This window comes from Polypterus senegalus, chromosome 13 (assembly GCF_016835505.1).
Source record: "Polypterus senegalus isolate Bchr_013 chromosome 13, ASM1683550v1, whole genome shotgun sequence".
NCBI classification, from domain to species: Eukaryota; Metazoa; Chordata; class Cladistia; order Polypteriformes; family Polypteridae; genus Polypterus; species Polypterus senegalus.
The window spans coordinates 103,011,125-103,035,036 of record NC_053166.1 but is presented as its reverse complement, the minus strand read 5'-3'; the positions used below and the strand labels follow the sequence as shown (position 1 = coordinate 103,035,036).

Below are 23,912 nucleotides of genomic sequence, written 5' to 3'. Positions count from 1 at the left end.
AATTAATTTATGCAGATGTGGTTAAAGAACATATGGAAAAAATCTTGTTTCACCTGGATATTATATGTCATGAACAGTGACAAAACAGCAATTAGTCCATGAGGTCTCTGACACATTATTAAATATTCATTGTTTAAAGGATGAACAAAATAAGCATACATTTAGATAGATCAACAAATGTGAAAACAAAGAAAAATAGAAGATGCTTGAAAACACTTTAATGATGTTTATTTATTGATTGGCTCTTTAATTAATTGTATGACTCCAATATTTTATCATTTATGTTTACAAAAAATATTTTTCTGGCTAGATATATGCAAGCAGAGACAGTAACTCTGAACTCATTTTGAAACCTTTAGACCATTTATAATCATCCTCCTACTCTTTAACCTCCAAGCATCCCATCATCATTCAAAAAACATTTCCAGCAGCCATATCATGTATATACAGGAACATACAGTATTAGTACAAAACAATTACATTTATTTACTACAAGTAAAATTAACTTAAACTATGTAAGTATTGTAAAAGTATAATAAAACCAAAATGAACATAAATTATGTAAATACAATCAAACTGGAGCTGTAGCCGCAAAAAATAAGATTTTGTTACTCATTTAAAATAATGATCTAGTTTGATTCATTTTTCTTGGAAACCGGCCTTCTTAGGGATGCCTAACAAAATAACTAAAAATTTGTTGCTTATTTTAGTTTTAATAAATGCATAAAACGTAGTTTTCTAGTAAACCATGCTTATCATTTAGCAGATTTTAAAAAATACAAATATAAGTGAAAAAATGATGTGAGAACGAATGTACATATTTAAGTGATTAAAATGATTGCAACAGAACACATTCTTTCTCTTACTGTGCTGAGAGAATTGATAGCCCACAAGTCCAAGCACTACTGTTGAAATATAATCTCACACTGATTAGATTCCCAAATGTTTATATGCTGTATGAAAGGTAGCGAATGAAATAAGACAAATAAGTGCAATAATACAGAAATAATGCAGAAGTTATTTTTGAGTAATTAGATAAACATAAACATATTTTGTAAAATCTATGAGGAAATATTTTCATGATTTTGAAAGAGAGCTCTTATTCTTAAGCATTGCACATACTTTGGGGATCCTGAGTGTTTTTCATATTCAAAAACCAGAAAAAAATTATTTCCACCTACTTGTCCTTATCCAGAGGACAGTTGGAAATATGAAAATATTAAAAAACAAACAAAAAAAAAAAACCAAAAACTCAGGACTTTTTTTTAACTACAGATTTTTCATTGTTGTTGTTGTTATTGCATGGGGTACTGGTTTAAAATCTGTGGGGAGGGGGGCTTATGTCTATTGATCTTGAATTCATTTTTTGTGTTTTTTTCATCAGTATGTCCTTTTAACTGGTTTAATGTCTTTCCATGTATTCTTCTTCTTCTTTTTTGGCCTTCATCATCTTCCTCAACTTCAAACTGGATAACATGATAACCTTCAAATGACAATAATGGAAGACTACATACGAACTTAAACATCTGTGTGACAAAGTCTGAAATTATCTGGCTTTTTTTCTTTCTATCTAGTATACCTCTTCTATCTATCTATCTATCTATCTATCTATCTATCTATCTATCTATCTATCTATCTATCTATCTATCTAAGCACACAGAGCTAGAATATTTATAAATGTAAAAGTAGATGGAGGATGACCTTGTCTTTGGAGACATCCTAGTTTCACACAAAATGGATACAGAAACCCAGCAACCTGTCTATGCATACTGGCATCACACTATAGAAATTTTTATTTGTGTGTTGATACCTTTTGTAGAATAATTGTTTGAAAGGATTATCTTACAGTGGAATCTAAAGTGAACATTTGGATATCTTTTTGATCTCTTTCAAATCGATCATCTCACATTTCTTATACTTCTCCTCCTGTTTCACCTTCTGCATCATCTTCAGTACTCATTTTTGGATTATAAATTACTGACTTTGAACCTTGACTACAACAGTAAAGTCGTCTAATGCCGAAAAAAGGTGCCGACTTGGACAATTTTTGAAAAAACCGCCAAAAGCTTGGCAAAAACAAACAGATTAAAGTGACATTTAAAACATGGAGCTGGATACTTGACAAATTACGATAAGTGATGGAATCAGGAGTGAAGCTCTATGTGTTCTTCAACATTTACATTGTAATGCAAAAAATGAATTTAATGGGCAAGATATATAAAAAAGGAAAAGTAATTTTCATAAGATACAAACTAATAAGGAAAAACACAAAAAAGAATGAAAAATATAAGAATGTTGCATTCAAAGGTGTCTTATCTGAACTGCTAATGATTAACTAGGCTCTTATGAATTTACAACAGGTTGATGGACTGATAGCTGTTACTGGAATATTTCTAAGGATTGCATTTTCCTAGCCAGCATGACATTTGTTTGCATGAAACAAGAAGAAGAAAACAGAAACTAAAAGAAGAAAATATATTTAATGTTATATGCAAAAAAGAAAAATGAAAGAAAAATCAAACTCATTTTTTTTTTCTATTTTCCTTTTGCGATATGATAAATATCAAAGTCAGTTACAACCTCCTGGTGATGTATATTGAAAAACTGAACTGTATTTTAACAAGGAATTTAAAGAAAATATTTAAAGAATATGAATATTCTTATAAATACAAATACCGAAGCATTATCAATTATCAATGCTACTCTCTGTTACTTGGCGCAGGAAGAGAACAATTCAGTCAGAAACTGAAAGCAACATTTAAAAGGCAATAGCTAAGAAATCTTCTATAGTACAAAATCACATATGTAGTGATATTCACCTAACGTGAAATATTGCTAAAAATATATTTTTCCCTTTTGTCAGCTTATCATTTTAGGCACTTACCATTCTTTGCAATTGAAATTTGCTTTTTTTGATTACAATACAAATGTTAGTCGTAGAGAAAATTCAAATGTGAATATAGTAATAATTAAGGAAATTATTTAGACTCATATAACACATATACCGGGCTAAAACAATTTTTTCCAGTCAAAAAATGCTTGTATTCCATTGGAGACATTTTCTTGCATCTATATCATAAAATAAAAAGTGTCTGTGTTGCAGATATGTTCTCTAACTATATATAAATGAAAATGTTTGGGTGAAGCACATTTTAATTTAATGCATTAAATGTGAAAACAGTAAAGAGTTACTTGTTTATCTTTAATATAAATCATGCCATCATCATAGTAAAATGTGCAAAAAGTTTAAAAGAAAATTATTAAACTGGAATAATAGAGAATAACCATTGGCTGTGAATTAATGAAAGAGAATCATCAGTTTGGTAGCTTTTTGGAAAATTGTTGCAGTCAGGACAGACTGAATTGTTCTCTAATTTAAATGTTTATTTTTTGACTGTAATTATTTTTATTTGTTTGCTTTTTAGCAGTCAGTTTCCTCTAGAAGCGCCTGTTCTCATTTGCAGGGTAGTGGAATGAATTGAAATTTCGGTCATATTGACCGCCCTGTCTAATGTTTTAAAATGTCGCACTATAAATGCTATAAATTAATATCTACTATAGCATGGTATTTTTAAAAATGGATGATAGAAGTAATAACTGTTTTTTTTTGTTTTGGAAGAAAGGTGAACTGTGGCTGGTTGAATCCAAACAGAGAGACAAGAAAGCAAGTAGGGCATTTTCTTGGAGCCTATAGTACACACTACTTTTTTCACGTCCTGCACTGGGTTGTGGTACTCTGCTGCTGAAAATTAAGAAAATAACATAAATGGAATGAAAACAAAACCTATCAGTTGCTTTTTCATAAGGAGACATGCCATGCTAAATTCCACAAATGCAAATTTTACATTAACCAGAAAAGAATGTTTCAGTAGTTCATATTATATACAATATTCTGGTGCAAACAAAGCTTCGCTTAATATATAGCAACTTCTGTGTAATCTGATAATCACTGTAGCTGCTTCCAAATTCAGATGTGAATGGTATTCAGTGTCTAATGTTTTAAGAGTACTTAGCTTGTCTTGCCATTTCACTTTTTTAATGGGATCAGTTTTCAAAATATGGGTTTCATGGTGCACTAGTAAGAAAGGACATGCACTCTGTTCTCGCGGTGTCTATGTCTTTCTCAAACAGTATTTGTTGTGTTCCTGAAATATGTTTGAATTGGAGTACGTGTGTAATATAAACTCCTATTGTGCTGAAAAGAATGAGAGTTTTTGATGATGATGAAACCATTTTTATTTCCCACTTTATGTCAACATTGTTTGCAAATCAAATTCAAATGGGAACCAATCCTCTTACCTTTTCACCATATCTTCCTAATTATTTCCTTTATCAGTTTTATGGGATAAAAGGAATAGTTAGGTATATGTGTATAATGATACTTAGACTATTAGCTAAATTTTTAAATACTGATCAGACTTTGGACTGTGACTGCAAAGCTTTGTTCCGCATGTAGCTTCTCCCATTGTTTCCACAATTTGCACAAACGTTCCTTTTCACTGCTGTCTGTTTAGGCTTGGTATGTATGTGCCTTAGCACCATCGCCACTTTTAGACTTGGAATATGAATCCTTGGTTAATATTCCTTTCTCTTAACATATGTATTTACATGCATACACTGTATGATTCTTACCCTGTATTGTCTAAAATTACAGGAAACATTTTGACTGGATTTCTTTCATTCTCTGGTGCTTTGCTCAGGGCGTATTTAGTGATATTTGAGCACTGTATTTTGGACATTCAATAGAAATGGGCTAACAGCAACTCTCCAGGCTACTGTTCTGTTTTTAAGGAGGTGCATTCATTCCATACATCTAAGCTCTTATTTTCTATTACTCTTTTAGATTGACCATAGTTCTCACACTGCATTTATCATGAAACTTGGACTACAACATAATTAAATGTATGCACCTCATATGACTGTAGTAAACTATACTTAAAAGACTGAGCATTTGGTGGCTAAGACCATGAATCCCATGCAAAGACTTCCAAGTTTTCAATAGTCTGGATTCAGCAACATAGCAGTTCTCTTTTGTGGCTATGCAGTTTTACATCTGCCTATTTTGCCTCTAGAAGTCTTCCAAAGCTGACAATTTTGTTTGTGACTACTGTGAAACTATTATAAATGAGATATATTATTTTCATAATTAAAAAGGAATGTTTTCAGTGAACAGTGCTATAAAACTGTCAGACCTGATATCTTTTAGGCTTAAGTATTCTATTTTAATCCAACATGGCGTGTTGTATTGAATGCACTGACCATGCATGCAAAGAATCTTTGCCTATCATTTTATGCTTAATTCAATTTATTTATTTACTGCGGTAAAAATTAACAAAGTTAAATGACATTCACAATCTAGCCACTGTGAAGTGTTAACCAGGAAAGGTAACATTTAAACATTACCACCAAACAAGGTGTTCCTAAATGTACTGCTATTGAATTTGGAAACAGGTTCTGAATATCTGACTATATTTATGAAGTAAAAATATAATACTTTCCTGAATAAAAATGTCAAAGAAGTCAGGGAAGTTAGATTAGTGAAGTATAAAACTGCAATTGGGATATATATTAGTATGATACAAGCCAGAAAACAGAGCAATTTAGAAACAGTACAATACTACTACCACTACCACCACCCCCTGGACTACTACTACTAACAACAACAACAAAAGTAATAATCATACATACATGCGTAATATACATACATGCATACATACATAAAATACAATTAACCAAACATGTTTTTGAGAAACCCTCCTTATAAATGTGGGTATCTATCATCATAGATACTACTGTGTCTACAGTGCCTGGTTAATTCTGGGAAATCACATAACTGTGACCAGTTTGCTACAGAAATGTAAACTCAGGATTGGTTTCCACAATTTCACCATTATTACAAGTAATTCCAACATATGCTAATGCTAACATTAATTTATACAGTAGATGGTTAGGCATTTTTGCATATTTAAGTAGGTATAAAATCTTATAAATTAGAAATAAAGATTCAAAACCATAATTTCAACCTTTATTAAATTTCTCAGGTAGAGTTATTCCAGACATAACTAAGCTGGCCGCCAAGCAATATCATGATAATACAGTAGAGAACAAGTTGTTGAGAGAAAATAAAACCAATGGGGAAGCAACATAAAAAATATCAATGCTTCTTCGTCCCATGTAGGATAAAAATTATATTTATCATGATTTTACTTATATCTTTTAACAACAGACTATAGCATTTTCTTGCAGGTGCAGCAGATAAATTTTTTTTTAAATAACAACAATGCACCATTGGCTCTCTTTCCAGGTGTATAAAGTGGTATATGTTTAAGTACATTTAATTCAAGTTAGAAAAATCAGCAGTTTCTTATCCAGTTTAAGCCAAGCTTCACTGATTATAAGACTAATGTTTAGGGAAAAGCAATTTATCCTTCCCCACTAATCAAAACGTTGCATATTATTTTTTTATCAAGAAGGAAGTTTTTAATAAGTGTATGCTTATTTTAGAGCATTAGAAAAACCATTACATGAACATTTCATTCAGCCCAGGAAGCATGCTCATCTTATTTGATTGTCCAAATTAATATCAAGTCAAAATTTGAATGTCCCTAAAATCTTGCTCTTCAAAATAGTAATTAATTTTATGTGTCTGTTGTTCTTTGCATGAAGAAAAACTTCCTAACACTAGTGTGAAATATGACCTTAACAAGTTTCAAACTAAGTCCTCGTATTCAAGATGCACAATTGATTTCAAACTAACAGCTGCGATACATTGTACTAATTCCTTTTAGAATTTTAAACCAGTCATTTCCCTTCTCAATTTCCATTTGTCTAATCAGAAAAAGTTGAACTCCTTCAATCTCACATCATAGCTCATGCCTCTTAGTCCTTGTGAAATGGGGGTGAAAACCAAACACATCTACTCCAGGTGAGGCCTTGCTAATGCATTGTGTAGCCTAACTTTAACCTCACTGGACTTGTACTCCATACTTCATAATAAATATTGTAAAATTCTATTAGGTTTCTTGATTACTTCTGAACACTGTCTGGAAGCACATAGTGAGTGATGGGTCCAATATAACTCATATGTTCTTCTCATAAGATGTACTTTCAACTTTCAGAGGCCCCCAATTTTTAATCAAATATATATTTTTTCTTCCTAGAGGTAATTTTCTACACTTACTTACGTTACATTTCATCTGCCACAAATCTGCCCAAGCCTATATGCTGTCCAGGTCCCTCTGTAATGATTGAATGGATTCTAGATTATCTGCAAATCCTTCTGGCTTGGTATTATATGTAAATTCAACCAGTTTGTTATATATAATCCTATGCAAATCGTAATAGTAGTGGCTCTAGCCTTGACCCCTGTGGGACACCACTCTTAACTTCACACTATTATGATAAGGTCCCTCGTGCCTTCACCCTCTGCTTTTGATGTTTTAGCTAATTTTGCACCCATCTACACACTCCACCCTGAACTCATATATCTTTTAGCTTATTGCCCAACCTTTCATGTGGAATCAAGATAAATAATATCATATGCACCACTCTGATTGTATCCTTTTTTTTTTTTTTTTTTGCTTCCTTATAGAATCCCAGTATGTTGGTAAAACATAACCTCCCTCATGTTGGCTGTTTAGTAAAACTTACCATGTGTTGCTCAATCTTATCCTTAAGAATCCCCTGCATTAGTTTATCTGTGATGCACAATAAGCTTACTGGCCAAAGGTACTTGAATCTGCCTGATCATATTTTTTATATGATGGGGTAATATTTGATATGTTGTAGTCCTTCACAATTTCTCAGTGCACAGTGATTTCCTAAAAATATGTGTCAAGGGTTTATATATGTACTTGCTAACTTCCTTAAGCACTCAAGTATAAATATTATGTGATCCTGGTGATTTATTTGATTTCAACCAATTTAATTTAAGCAATACTTCTCCCCCAATAATTTTCAAATCACTCAGTACGTCCTTAGTAGCCACTGTAACCACTGGAAGGTTATCTGTTTCCTCAAATGTGAAGACCTCAGAAAAATGTAAATTTACAACATCTGCCATATCACTGTGTATTTTAATTCCCTTTACCATTCCCAATACTCTTCACCTCCTCCTGAAAGAATCTCTCTGGGTCATATTTTTCCTTATCTGCAATATTCCTCTCTAACATCTGTTTAGCTTCCCTTGTATCCTTCTTATCCTTCTTAATAGTTTTCATCATGCTCTCATATGCCCTATGGTTAGTACTGGAGTTACTACTCTTAAAAACATTTTACAGTTGTTAGTTTTCCTGTGTAAATTCAATTTTAGCTCCCTTTTTATCCGTCTCAGAGTTTTCTTTAATTTCTTCCTTCTTCAAAGTTTTTATGGATGAACTTGTTCTGCATTACATGTAAAACACTTTTAAACCTGCCTCACATCTTCTTCTGTCTCAGCACTTCAAAGTGTATGCCAATTTATCTTATTTAGGCTTTGCCACATCTGCTAAAAGTTTGCCCTTCTAAAATCAAATCAAACTTTTTGTTTTAGAATATGCACTCTGCCCAAGCACTGTGAAATCTATTTTATTATGGTCAGTAGATTCTAATTATTCAATCACCTTTACCCCTTTAATTCTATCCTGACTACTAAAGAGTACTAAATCAAGACAGACCTATACCCTCATTGGTTTTTAGACATGCTATGCTAAAAAACAGTCATTGATTACATCCAGAAATGTGTGTACTTGTGCTCCACTCTTTGTAAGACTCAATTAATATTTGGGTAAAGACCCTTGTGACTTTAATATGCCCCTCTAAATTTACTTTTGTAATATTATTAAAAAGATGGAAATTTAAACTATTGTCTGCATTAGAGGGTCTATAACAAACTCCTAATATAAGGCCTTGATCCGTAATACAGTCTAGTAGAATTCTAACATCCTCACTAAGCTGTGGATCACCATCTAATTGAAAAAACCTTACATTGAAATTCTTTTTTAAATAAATAGTGAATCGATGAAATTTTCGTTTTTGCTTATTTTTCATAAAAAAATGTTTACACTTGTATGTTATACTCCTGTCCATCTATGTTATTCAGTCTGGTTTCTGTTATTCATATTGTATCAAAGTTATGTGCAGCTACATATAATTCCAACTTATTTATTTTAATCTTAATACTCCGAGCATTAAGGAAAACAGTTCTTTAATGTATTACTTATTCTACTATGGCACTTTAACTTTAGGATATAAACTAAGCTACTATGTGTATTTTATATAATAACATTGTTTGCCCTTTCATGAGAAATTCTAAACCTGCCCTGTCCTAAACTCCCTGCCTCCCCATTCTCTAGTTTAAACAATCCGCAACTAACCTACAAATACACCCCCCTAATATATTGATTTTCTTTCTTTTCAAATGTAACCTGTCAAGGCAAAACATGTTGCGTGTATCCTACATCTAGACGTGATACACACATGTTAAGCCTTCTACTCTCTTTTATTTTATCTAGAATTGTGCATGGCAATGGAGGGACTTTGTTGAAGACCACCTTGTCAGTTCTGATCTTTAGCTTGGCACCTAACTCTTTAAATTTGTATTGCAGAACTGACAGACTGCCCTAATGTATGTCACTTGCAACATGGGCAATGGCACATGGATCCATCCTCAGTATGACCAAGAGCCTATCCACCTTTCCAAGAAGGTCTCCTACCTGTACAGCTGGAAGGCAACACACAGTATGAGACTCTTTGTCTCTGAAGCAAACCTGCATCTCAATACCCCTAGTGACTGAATTCCCCACTATCACCATTTTTGTCTTTCTGGGAACTGGTTTTGAGGTGACCCCTTCATCCCTGCCCATCACCTCAGACATCCCTTGCCTTGTACTTAGGTCTGACTGTGACTCATCTATTTTTATCTCTCTGATCAGGAGTCTCCTCCCACACCACTTTGGGGGTGCACACTTTCTCCGTAAAGGGCATCTTGGCAGGATCTGTCCTTTACTACAATACAGGCTAGGTACCTGCTCCTCAAGCTCAGTATCCCTGAGTTTGGAATGCTGGATCAGCTGGCATTATTATGGCACTATAAACCTACATTAAAAAAAAGTATTTTAAAATAATTGAGCACTGAAAATATTAAAAGAAATTTACCTTTCTTAAAAATCCCCAGGACTACACTGTATTATATCTAAGTATCTGATTATTTTTTTGCTGCTAATGTATTTAGTTATTATGTATTTTTTTATCACTTAGAAGACACCATTTAAAAATAAGATGTTAAGTGCACTCAAGAAGGACGTCATACCAGAGTTGCAAAGAGTCAACCTAGAGGCTACCTAAATACTTAAAACAAATAACAAAAATTAATAAAGATAAATGGCACCAACATAGTAGAAAACATAATCCATTCATCCATTATCCAACCCGCTATATCCTAACTACAGGGTTACAGGGGACTGCTGAAGCCAATTCCAGCCAGCACAGGGTGCAAGGCAGGAAACAAACCCCAGGCAGGGTGTCAGCCCACCACAGGGTATACACGAGACAATTTAGAATCGCCAATGCACCTAACCTACATGTCTTTGGACTGTGGGAGGAAACCCATGCAGACACAGGGAGAACATACAAACTCCATGCAGGGAGGACCTGGGAAGTGAATGCGGGTCTCCTAACTGCGAGGCAGCAGTACTACCCACTACGCCACTGTGCCACCCGGATAACATAATGACTTATTTATACAAATTGCATTTAAGTACAATTGCACAATAATTCAATAATACAATACTCAAGAATACAATATTAACAAAGGAAAAGTATATGCATTTGTATTTTACAATTATATAATATGTAAAATAATAAAGAAAGAAAGAAAGGTTTTCCTTATTTGGCTTATCACATCATAGGAATCACCAGACACAGTATTATAAAAGCAATATTCTATTATTTTTTACTCCTTTAACCCAGGTGGAAGGTAGATTGACCTGTCACATAGAAGGTAATGAAGAGGAATTAATTTCATTAGTTGAGTTTGTGGAAGGCAACATTTTTCACATTATTATTACTGTTGTTGTTGTTATATATAGTGGTCAAGTTGAAAATAAAAAGGGACTCTCACCACTTTGTTTTTTATTTTGTACAATTTTCTATGTAAGAAATGATTCAGAGAGAAAAATAAGTTAATTACAAAGTTTAATGAGTTTTTTTTATCCTGTCTTCCATTACATTGCTGCAGTCTCCTCTGCAGAATGAATGCCAAAGCAGGGGATATAGCCTTAAAAGAGATCCCCAAATTATTATATTAATCATATGTTTATTATTTATAGCTATTTTACAATCAATATTCCTCACCCTACTTTTCTAGAAAGTGTCTAATAAACTAAACGTGTTGAGGCACCACAAATATCATTGATGTCAAACTTATTGGTGCTAGATAGAGATGGAAGTTCTAACATTTGCCATAATGTGTGTTTCTGCATTTCAGCTACCTTCCTGTGAGATTTAAATAACAAAATTCCATTTCAAAAAGGGTCATGATAAGTTAATGGTAATATTTTAATTATTGCAGCATGCTTTAGAATATTTGATCATTATATTGTTAGGGTTTAGTTCATTACGTGGTGATAATTTGTTCAGAGGTATTCAGTAACTATGATGGCTTTATGTAGTTGAATAAATTGGACAGAAGTTAAATATACCCCAAGAATCTTTTTAAACTAGCACATATGGCTAGAAATAGTTCTTGCATGCTGGCCAGTGCTTAGAGGTATACTGAATTACCTGGAGGGTGGGGGGTCAAAAATTGAAAATCCTTCCTACTGAACAAAGCCAATATCTTTTTACTGTCTTATTTTAGGTTTTCAAGGTGTACTGCATTCATTTTTAGGGAAATGATTGTGTGGGAAACATAAGTAAATGAACACCCTCTTCTTAACTTGTGTAACCAATGTCTATGATTCTGCTGATGTCCCAGATTAAAAGTGCATGCGCAAAATGACATGCATTAGAGAAGAGCATGACAATATTACTATTATAATAATAATGATGCTATTAAAACTTTTTTTATTGAACCTCCTCCAGTGACTCTGTGTATTTATTTATCAAATGATGAAGAAAATTAAGGTGATTCATGTATATTTTATGAAGTTTTTCAACACACAAAGAGCCAACTTCACATGCAAAGAACCATTCTTAGAATGAAATGGCACTTTGTCAAAGCAATAGTACTATGAGGAGCCACAAAACCCAGTATAGAACCATAAAATACCATTAAAAAACCAGTATTTTTAAGAGTGTAGTTACAGTAAGTGGAGACCATCACCACTTTCAAAAGTATCTAAATATGATGTTTGGATTTCTTAATTATTAACTAAGGGAACTTGATGCATGTAACTGCCTTTTCGTGTTTACATAACATATTATTTATTCCTTGTCTAGGTATACAACAATTATTTTAATATAACTTTAATATAACTTTCACATGTTACATATAATACCACCAGTGTCATTGTTGGCATTGGGGGGTTTCAGGCCCTGATATATGGCATCCAACCCCTGATCATACACTATTCCCTGTTCATATACCTTTCTTTGATCTGATGTGCATGTACAACTCACGTGAAACCCTATGGATGATCTAAACTGCATATACAACTTGAGCAATAATCAGAAGCCGGACTAAGCCCATGATATCTGCTAAAACTATCAACCAGCCTGAATACCACTTCTTGAGAAAATTCATTTCTGTGAAGTCTGGAGGGCATTTTAAATAATTTCCAAAATGCATCTTTTCCTTACATTCCTCTTTGAATCTTTATTTGTACCTAAGAAATATGCTCTAAGGATGACATTGGAGTGTAAACTTTTGTTAAATAAAGGCTTTGGTTTGATTAGGTAGTGCTTTAACTAGGAAAAGAAAATCTGAGCACATCTCACCAGTTTTGATGTCACTACATTGGTTACCCGTGCCATTTAGAATTGACTTTAAAATACTGCTTATGGTTTACAAAGCCTTAAATAGTCTTGCTCCATCCTATATCTCAGAATGCCTTTCACCTTACACTCCAAATTGTAACCTTAAATCTTGAAATGAGTGTATGTTTATAATTCCAAGAAGTAAACTTAAAAGAAGTGGTGAGGCAGCCTTCTGCTGTTATGCACCTAAACTCTGCAATAGTTTACCAATAGAAATTTGTCAGGCTAATACACAATAGAATACAATTTTTTTTTTTGTATATCCCAAAATCACACAAGAAGTGCCGCAATGGGCTTTAACAGGCCCTGCCTCTTGACAGCCCCCCAGCCTTGACTCTCTAAGAAAACAAGAAGAAACTCCCAAAAAAACCCTTGTAGGGAAGGCATGGAAGAAACCTTGAGAAAGGCATTTCAAAGAGAGACCCCTTTCCAGGTAGGTTGGGCATGCAGTGGGTGTCGAAAAGAATTGGGTCAATACAATACAGTACAATACACAAAACAAATCATCAATACAGTATAAAAATAAAAAATTTAGAGGTATGGAGTAGAATTTAACAGTAGATGATATCATATAATATGATTTGGATTTGTTTAGAGTCCTGGAGACCACATCCATCAAGCTGCCTCCTCCATTTGGCTAATCCACAGCTAAAATAGCGCTAAACCAATGAAAGGACCCCTCTTTCGCACAATTCCTGCGATCCTCCATCAGGGATGACTTTACATTAGGCAGGCAAAACAACCTGGCAGGTGGGCTGTGGCATCAAGTGCCACATTTGAGCACCGAGAAGAGAAACAGAATAGGTGAGGGTTAGTATCCAATTATAACTATCATGTTATTTATGTTTTAGTGCCAATGACTAACAATAGAGATGCAGTCTGTACAGTTAATCAGCAGCTCTAGTCAGGATATACTAAACTGAAGTAGTGAGTCTTCAGCTGGGATTTAAAAGCTGAGACCGAAGGGGCATCTCTTTTAGTAGCAGGCAGACCATTCCACAGTTTAGGGGCCTTGTAACTAAAAGCTCGACCTCCCATTGTTATTTTATTAATCCTTGTAATCAAAAGCAGACCGGCATCTTGAGATCTTAATGTGTACTCTGGTTTGTGAGTCATGATAAGTTCAGACAAGTAAGCTGGTTCATTTAATGCTTTATATGTTAAAAGGAGGATTTTGAAATCTGCCCTAAACTTAACCGGGACCCAGTGTAAGGATTTATGAATCAGAGTTATGTGTTTGTATTTTCTTGTTTTTGTAATAATTCTTGCAGCAGCATTTTGGATTAGCTGGAGGCTGTATAAAGAACAGTTTGAACAGCCAGTGAACACCGCATTGCAGTAGTCAATCCTACTAGAAATAAATGCATGAATTAATTTCTCAGAGTCCTGTTTATTTAGAAAGCATCTTTCCCAACATTTTTAAGATGGAAGAAACATGATTTGGACAGCTTTGTAATATATGGTTTAAATGACATGCTAGAGTCAAAGATAACTCTTAGATTGTGGACTGGTTCAGTAAAATGAATGGTGATTCCAACTGAGTTAAATGATGACAGAATATTGTTGTGATCAGCATCATTCCCTCCAACAATTAACATCTCTGTTTTATCTGTGTTTAAAGACAAGTAGTTCTCATCCATCCACTCCTTTAATTCACTAACACAACTAAAGAAAACATCGGAGAAACTTCATTTGATCTAAGTGAAAGGTATAATTGGGTATCATATGCATACGAGTGAAAATTAACATTGTTTCCTAATGATAGATCCCAGTGGAAGCATGTAAATTGAGAATAGTAAAGTTCCCAGTACTGAGCCCTGCGGGACACCATATCTCACTTCTGTGTATAATGATGGAGTACTGTCAGAACATTTCTGTTCGATACATATTGGAATCGATTTGATAAATAAGAACCAAGCGAGCACAGTGCCTGTAAGCCCAACATCATTTTCTAGCCTGTGCAGTAAAATAGAATGGTCAATGGTGTCAAATGCTGCACTTAAGTCTAACAACATAATTACAGTGGAGTTTATTTCATCAGAGAATATCAGAATGTCATTTACAACCCACGTTAGTGCCATTTCTGTACTATGACCAGTGCGGAAACCATACTGGAATTTCTCAAATAAATTGTAATGCGTAAGGTGTGACTGAAGTTGATTGGCGATTACATTTTCTAGTATTATAGAGAGAAAGGGTACATTTGAAATAGGCCTATAATTATTTAGTATGTGTGGATCTAGGTCTGACGTTTTAAGTAATGGTTTAATGACTGACAGTTTTAGTGCATCAGGTACTGTGCCATGCAGTAATGAACTATTGATAATGTTCAGAACAGGCACTGCAAGAACATCCATTACACTTTTTACTAGTTTTGTTGGCACTGAATCTAGGGAACAAGTAGTGGGCTTCATTTTAGAAATTAATGTTAAGACTTCCTGCTCAGTTACAGGATTAAAATTACAAACCGGATTCCCAAAAAGTTGGGACACTAAACAAATTGTGAATAAAAACTGAATGCAATGATGTGGATATGGCAAATGTCAATATTTTATTTGTAATAGAACGTAGATGACAGATCAAACATTTAATCCGAGTAAATGTATCATTTTAAAGGAAAAATATGTTGATTCAAAATTTCACGGTGTCAACAAATCCCAAAAAAGTTGGGGCAAGTAGCAATAAGAGGCTGGAAAAAGTAAATTTGAGCATAACGAAGAGCTGGAAGACCAATAAACACTAATTAGGTCAATTGGCAACATGATTGGGTATAAAAAGAGCTTCTCAGAGTGGCAGTGTCTCTCAGAAGCCAAGATGAGCAGAGGATCACCAATTCCCACAATGTTGTGCAGAAAGATAGTGGAGCAATATCAGAAAAGTGGTAACCAGCGGAAAATTGCAAAGACTTTGCATCTATCATCATCAACTGTGCATAACATCATCTGAAGATTCAGAGAATCTGGAACAATCTCTGTGCGTAAGGGTCAAGGCCGTAAAACCATACTGGATGCCCGTGATCTCCGGGCCCTTAAACGAAACTGCACCACAAACAGGAATGCTACTGTAAAGGAAATCACAGAATGGGCTCAGGAATACTTCCAGAAACCATTGTCAGTGAACACAATCCACTGTGCCATCCGCCGTTGCCAGCTGAAACTCTACAGTGCAAAGAAGAAGCCATTTCTAAGCAAGATCCACAAGCTCAGGCGTTGTCACTGGGCCAGGGATCATTTAAAATGGAGTGTGGCAAAATGGAAGACTGTTCTGTGGTCAGACGAGTCACGATTCAAGTTCTTTTGGAAATCTGGGACGCCATGTCATCCGGACCAAAGAGGACAAGGACAACCCAAGTTGTTATCAACGCTCAGTTCAGAAGCCTGCATCTCTGATGGTATGGGGTTGCATGAGTGCGTGTGGCATGGGCAGCTTGCATGTCTGGAAAGGCACCATCAATGCAGAAAAATATATTCAGGTTCTAGAACAACATATGCTCCCATCCAGACGTCATCTCTTTCAGGGAAGACCCTGCATTTTTCAACAAGATAATGCCAGACCACATTCTGCATCAATCACAACATCATGGCTGCGTAGGAGAAGGATCCGGGTACTGAAATGGCCAGTCTGCAGTCCAGATCTTTCACCTATAGAGAACATTTGGTGCATCATAAAGAGGAAGGTGCGACAAAGAAGGCCCAAGACGATTGAACAGTTAGAGGCCTGTATTAGACAAGAATGGGAGAGCATTCCTATTTCTAAACTTGAGAAACTGGTCTCCTCGGTCCCCAGACGTCTGTTGAGTGTTGTAAGAAGAAGGGGAGATGCCACACAGTGGTGAAAATGGCCTTGTCCCAACTTTTTTGGGATTTGTTGACACCATGAAATTCTGAATCAACATATTTTTCCCTTAAAATGATACATTTTCTCAGTTTAAACTTTTGTTCCGTGATTTATGTTCTATTCTGAATAAAATATTAGAAGTTGGCACCTCCACATCATTGCATTCAGTTTTTATTCACGATTTGTATAGTGTCCCAACTTTTTTGGAATCCGGTATGTACTAAAGTGCTGAATGCAATGTGAGACAGGGTCTGCTAAGCTAGTATTTGGTTTGTACTGTGATGCTGAGATCTGGAATCTGATATTTTTAATTTTCTCATTGAAGAAGTTTATAAAGTCTGTACTGCTAATATCTGGTGGTATTTTGCACTGTAGATCTGTATTCCCATTTGTTAATTTAGCAATTGTTCTAAACCAGAGGATTTTTATTATTGCTCTCTATTATTGTAGAATAGTATTCTGAGCGAGCTTTAAAGAGAGCTTTTTTATAATGTTTACCACTCTCTGTCCATGCAATTTGAAAGACATGTAGCTTTGATGTTCTCCATCTGCGCTCCAGTTTTCAACACTCTAATTTAAGAGCTCACGTGTTTTCATTAAACCAGGGAGAGTTTCTATGTGGTTTGATCACTTTTGTTTTAATGGGAGCCACTGTGTCCAAAGCATCTCTCAAGGTCACATTATAATGTGATGTTAACTGATCTAAATTGTTTTCCACGTTTACATTTGATGTGAACTAATCTAAATGGTTTTCCACAATTAGACTTGACTTACTCAAAGTATCTATCAATTTTGAAGGAGAATTAAAATCTAGATGTTGCACTGTCTTTGTTTTAAGTGTCAGTTTCCGCATCAATGTGTACATTAAAATCCCCCATCAGTACTACGTGATCATAAATTAGCCAAATCAGATAAAAGGTTGCTAAATTCAGTCATAAACAATAAATATGGCCCTGGTGGTCTGTAGACTAGAATTATAATTCTGTTGGAATCTGTTTTAATATTTAAAATGAATGCCTCAAAGGATCTAAAGTCGCCTAAATTTTTAGATGTGATTTGCATTTTGTTACAATTAATTACTCCAAGGCCTCCTCCTCGACCAGAATCTCTAGAATTATGAAGGAACGAGTATCCATCTGGTGATGCCTCAGCTAGCGGAACAGTGTCACATTTACTAAGCCAGGTTTTAGTGAGAAGACACAGATCAGATTTTGTACTTAATATTATGTTATTTATTAAAACAGCTTTACTGCCGAGAGAGCGACTGTTGAATAAGCAGCATTTAAAACTGCACGCTTCTTTCTGAACTGGTGATAATTTTTTTATTTTAATTTGAAGTAAATTTCTATTTCAGATGCCCCTGGTGGAGGGTCTAGTTTAATGCCTTGGTCTAATTATACAGCTCATTTTTTGGTTATCAAGTAATTTAAGGTTTACATCAAGACTAAATTTACTGGATGCTCCACAACAGGAATTATGGGTAACAGCTTCAGGATAGTAACAGGTGGGGTAAACAGCAGCCTGTGATTTAAGATGACATGACTGTGGCCTGGATGGTGCTCTAACCAGTCAACTGGGCAGTTTTGCTGCCATTTTTTGGGATAATACATAGGATCCCCTCCAGTTAGGATGAAGACCATCTCTTTTGAAAAATCCAGGCCTTTCCCAAAAATCGTGCCAATTGTTCACAAACGCTATGCTTTTATTTGCACACCCGGTTTCTAGCAAGCAGTGAAGGGAATACAATCTGCTAAAAATCACATCCCCTCTTTATAATCTTGGTAAGAGGCCAAATACAACTAAATTCCAACATTTTCTTTTAGCTTTGGTGCAGAGAGAGATGAAGTTCCTCTTTAATACCTCAGATTGCTGTAAATAAATATCATTAGTGCCGACATGCAGCAATAAGGTAGATACTTCATTGTGTGTGACACGGTCCAATGCGGCCTCTATGTCAGAAATCTTGGCTCCTGCGAGGCATTTAACATTAACTACTAGTTTAATATAGTTTGGAATTCTAACATTCCACACTATGGAATCGCCAATTATGAGCACTTTCTTATTAGTTTCCACAGGCGCGCTGCAGAGTGTGAGAATCTGTTCTGGGTCTGAATTGGTGACCTGGGTGCCAAGGGACTAAATTTTGACATCTTAGACCCCGTCTTACCCTGTTACCCACTCGCCCTGTGGCTGAATTGGTGCTGCTGACTTCAGCCGCGCACTGACTACAGTGGGACCTGGGGAGACCGAAGCCAAATCAGAAGTAGCCGAATTGTCTAAACAAACCGAGTCAATCCAATTTTTGGCTTGCCTAATGGCTATCAGTTTCTTAACATGGTCCTCCAATTTGTGTATTTTCCCGACCAACTCTAAATTAACTAAACACTTTTGACAGGTGAAAGTCTACAATGTTGGCTGGAAAACCCGAGCTGTACATGCTGCAGGACACACAACATATAAACATGCCCTCAACGGGCAGAGAGCAGATAGAACTTACGTTTAGTGTTGATATCATCTTCTCTATTGTTGTAGTAACATCGGTGCTTCAGCACTTTCCGCATTCAGCTGAATCACTAAGAGACTGTCAGCTTTAACTTTCCACCACCCACTGAGCAATCGACTTTGATTTCTCACTGCCGGTTATTTCTTCTGGACAGCTGTTGGCTTTACTTCAGTTGAACTTACTCGGGTGTTTGCAAAGGGCTACATGCCTGTGGATACAGTGGAACACTTTAAAAAACTGTTGAAAACTCATTACTTTAACATGGCTTTATCATAGCTTCATTTTAGTGTAAACCTGATATTCTGTATATGCATTTAATAATTTTTTTTTTCATGGCTGCAAATTCGTACTAACCCCTACTTTCTCTGCTGTTCTCTTTCCAGTTTTCTCTGGTGGTGGTCTGCGCCACCACCACCTGATTAAAGCATGTGCAGTCCCTACTTTGATGCATTGAACGCCAGAGGTCCACATGACAATCATCGTCTAACTCTTCCACGTGAAGCCTGAAAACCATGAGGATTGATTGAGATAATTTATGTTAGGTAGAATGCCTAGTGGGGCTGGGTGGCCTCATAGCCTTGGAACCCCTGCAAATTTTATTTTTTTCTCCAGCCCTCTGGAGTTTTTTGTTTGTTTGTTTTTCCTGTCCTCCCGGCCATCAGGCCTTACTTTATTCTTTGTTAACTAGCAAAATACCCGCGCTTTTCAGCGAAGAAGTAGTGTGTTAAAGAAGTAATGAAAAAGAAAAGGAAACATTTTGAAAATAACGTAACATGATTGTCAACGTAATTGTTTTGTCACTGTTGTGAGTGATGAGTGTTGCTGTCGTATATATATATATACTGTAATATATATATATATATATATATATATATACATACACACATATAAACATATATATACATATCCATACATATATACATATACACATATACACATATATATACACACACACATATATAAACATATATATACATATACATACATATCTACATATATGCATATACACACACATATATATATATATATATACAGTATATACACTCTTTGGGGTGTGAGCAACTGTTGCCGGGGGTCCCAGAATCCATCAAGGAACAAAAATGAAAAACTTTATTTGTACAGAATCTTAATTTATTTATCCATTCCTAAATAATTAAATGGGCAGGCTATTTCGTATCAGTGCAATACGCTGTTTGTTAAAACGGATGACTCCCACTCTTACATGCAAGTTTGCGTGGATATTATGAACTATTGTATCTGTTTAAGTTCTATTTAAATTTTAAATAGAAGGAATTTTTATTTAGTCGACAGGAATATCTTTGGTAGGAATGTAAGTTAAATGTAGGCATCATTACATAAATTTTTCTTCACCATACAAATGTAAAGAGTAAATTCGCCTTACATTCCAAACAAAAATATTTGTGTCAACTAAATAGAACTTGAAAAGATATATTTTTTCGAATGTGATCGCGCAATTCAGATCGAGTTGACACGCACCGACGCATCAAGCCCACGTGCTATAGTGGTTTTGCCTGTGTCCCTCAATAAGTCACCCTCCCCTCGCTCTTACTTTTTCACCGTTATCTAAGGAATACACTGAGTATGGCTTTACCAAAACAATCATTGATGGCGAATAAAATATCCATTATTCATAAAGCTTCAATTGGTGATCTGTCTTTCTGCGTTAACCGCATATTTTTTCATACGTCTCAAACCAAGGGGATGCGAGGGTAAAATGAATCAGGAAGCGCACGTACATACTCAGTGCACCCCCTCTCAGGAATCAAACCTCGGACGTCAGCGCTAGAGGCGAAGCCTCTACCATTGCGCCACGGCGTGTGGTTTGTCTATTTGAGAGTATGTAGATCAGGGTATATATATACATATATATATATATACCTGCGCTTCGCAGCAGAGAAGTAGTATGTTAAAGAAGTTATGAAAAAGAAAAGGGAACATTTTAAAAATAACGTAACATGATTGTCAATATACAGTAATTGTTTTGTGAGTGTTATGAGTGTTGCTGTCATCAAGGATTTGATTATCATTATTTCTTTCAATCAGGTTCGTATTTGTAGGATGTGTTGTGTTCAAGTTACATTCCGTGTTTGTCAATCGTTGTAAAGATAACAGGTTTCATTCATCGATTTGTTTCTTACTGCATCAATAAACAGCTCGTCTTCCTCTTTATCTGAGACGTGACACACTGCATGCACTGGTTTTTTTTTTACACTGTCTTCCTTTAGCAGGACATTGACTTTTTCCACCGTGTGCTTTGTTTCCGCAGTAGCTGCACTTATGAATATGTATCACATATTTTTTTGCTGCCTTCTCAATTGTGTAATTCGGTTTTTGTTCAGCACTCTTTGGAACTGTTGCTTTTTGTCTGTGCACTGCATCATTTCACGTGAGCCACTCGGTGTACATGCATCGAAGGTTCCTAGCTGTGCTGGTGCCATCTCGTGCGATGTCCACGGCTGTATTTAATGTTAGCTAAGACCCGGCAGTTAAAAGTTTCTCTCGCAGTTTCGCCGAGTTTGTGCCAAACACCACCCTGACCATCTCATCTTCCTCTGCATAAGCACAGTCCTTCACCCGTGAATATTTAGCGGCATTGTTTCTATTGGATTCCCGCTGACGGGTGGCATTATATGGGCAGGCACTAAATTACATGGGATTCCACCGTGTGCTTTGTTTCCGCAGTAGCTGCACTTATGAATATGCTTGTATGTATCACACACTTCATATTTTTTTGCTGCCTTCTCAATTGTGTACAGTAATCCCTCGCTATATCGCGCTTCGACTTTCGCGGCTTCACTCTATCGCGGATTTTAAATGTAAGCACATCTAAATATATATCACGGATTTTTCGCTGGTTCGCCGCTTTCTGCGGACAATGGGTCATTTAATTTAGGTTACATGCTTCCTCAGTTTGATTGCCCAGTTGATTTCATACAAGGGACGCTATTGGCGGATGGCTTAGAAGCTACCCAATCAGAGCATGTATTACATATTAACTAAAACTCCTCAATGCTAAAAGATATGCTTCCAGCGTGGCGCTTGTTTTGTTTGCTTCTCTCTGTCTCTCTCACTCTCTCTGCCTGACGGAGGGGGTGTGAGCAGAGGGGGCTGTTTACACAGTAGCTGTTTTCCTAGAAGATAGGACGCTCCTCTACAAAATGCCGCTTTATCGCGGTGCTTCTGTATACTTAAAAGTATGTATTGATTTTTTGTTTGCTTTTCTTAGTGAGCGCTCTCTCTGACATTATCTGCTCTTCACAATACTCCTTTGAAGATAAGATATGTTTGCATTCTTTTAATTGTGAGAAAGAACTGCCATCTCTGTCTTGTAATGAAGCACAGTTTAAACGTTTGACTAAGGGTGTTATTTCATGTCTAGAGGGCTCTAATAATGTTAACAGTGTGGGAGAGTTTATAAGGGCTTAAAATATATAAAAATAACCATACAAACATATGGTTTCTACTTCGCGGAAATTCATTTATCGCGGCAGAGTCTGGAACGGATTAACCGCGATAAACGAGGGTTGACTGTAATTCGGTTTTTGTTCAGCACTCTTTGGAACTGTTGCTTTTTGTCTGTGCACTGCGTCAGTTCACGTGAGTCGCTCGGTGTACATGCTTCGAAGGTTCCCAGCTGTGCTGGTGCCATCTCGTGCGATGTCCTCGGCTGTATTTAATGTTAGCTAAGACCCGGCACTTAAACGTTTCTCTCGCAGTTTCGCTGAGTTTGTGCCAAACACCACCCTGACCATCTCATCTTCCTCTGCATAAGCACAGTCCTTCACCCGTGAATATTTAGCGGCAGTGTTTCTATTGGATTGCCACTGACGGACGGCCTTATATGGGCAGGCACTAAATTACGTGGGAGGCGTTACTTTGCCTCCCACGGGCATCGAGTAGAAGTCTATTATAGTATATGGACAAAAAAATAGGATCCAGTTATGACCATTACGTGTAGAATTTCGAAATCAAACCTGCTCAGCTTTTGTAAGTAAGCTGTAAGGAATGAGCCTGCCAAATTTCAGCCTTCTACCTACATGAGAAGTTGGAGAATTAGTGATGAGTCAGTGAGTCAGTCAGTCAGTGAGGGATTGAGTGAGTCAGTGAGGGCTTTGCCTTTTATTAGTATAGACTAGCAGAATACCAAGGCTTGAGTGAGAAGTAGTGTGTTAAAGAAGGTACGAAAAAGAAAAGGAAAAATTTTAAAAATAACGTAACATGATTGTTAATGTAATTGTTTTGTCATTGATATGAGTGTTGTTCTCATATCTATCTATATATATATATCTCTATCTATCTATCTATCTATCTATCTATCTATATATATATACATATATATATATATATATATATATGTTGTTCTCATATCTATCTATATATATATATCTCCATCTATCTATATATATATATACCCGCGCTTGGCAGCGGAGAAGTAGTGTGTTAAAGAAGTTATGAAAAAGAAAAGGAAAAATTTTAAAAATAATGTAACATGATTGTCAAAGTAATTGTTTTGTGTATTTGGCGGCAGTGTCACAAAGTTTTTTCGTCTAGCTGCATTAGAAAATGTACCACGACGCCTGACACGCCTCCTTTTACT

General features: G+C 35.7%; 1 protein-coding gene across 2 annotated transcripts in view; it reads left to right on the top strand.

The window, feature by feature from the left end:
* kcnc3a (potassium voltage-gated channel, Shaw-related subfamily, member 3a) overlaps window positions 1-1,619 on the top strand; it is a 212,630-nt gene extending 211,011 nt beyond the window's left edge. The window contains exon 4 of one of the 2 annotated variants that reach the window (XM_039773767.1): window positions 1,506-1,619. In XM_039773767.1, coding sequence (XP_039629701.1) covers window positions 1,506-1,522 — 17 coding nt within the window. In that variant the 3' untranslated portion in view covers window positions 1,523-1,619. The remainder of the gene's footprint in view (window positions 1-1,505) is intronic. The other variant, XM_039773768.1, reaches the window with a different exon arrangement.
* Window positions 1,620-23,912: the final 22,293 nt, after the last annotated feature.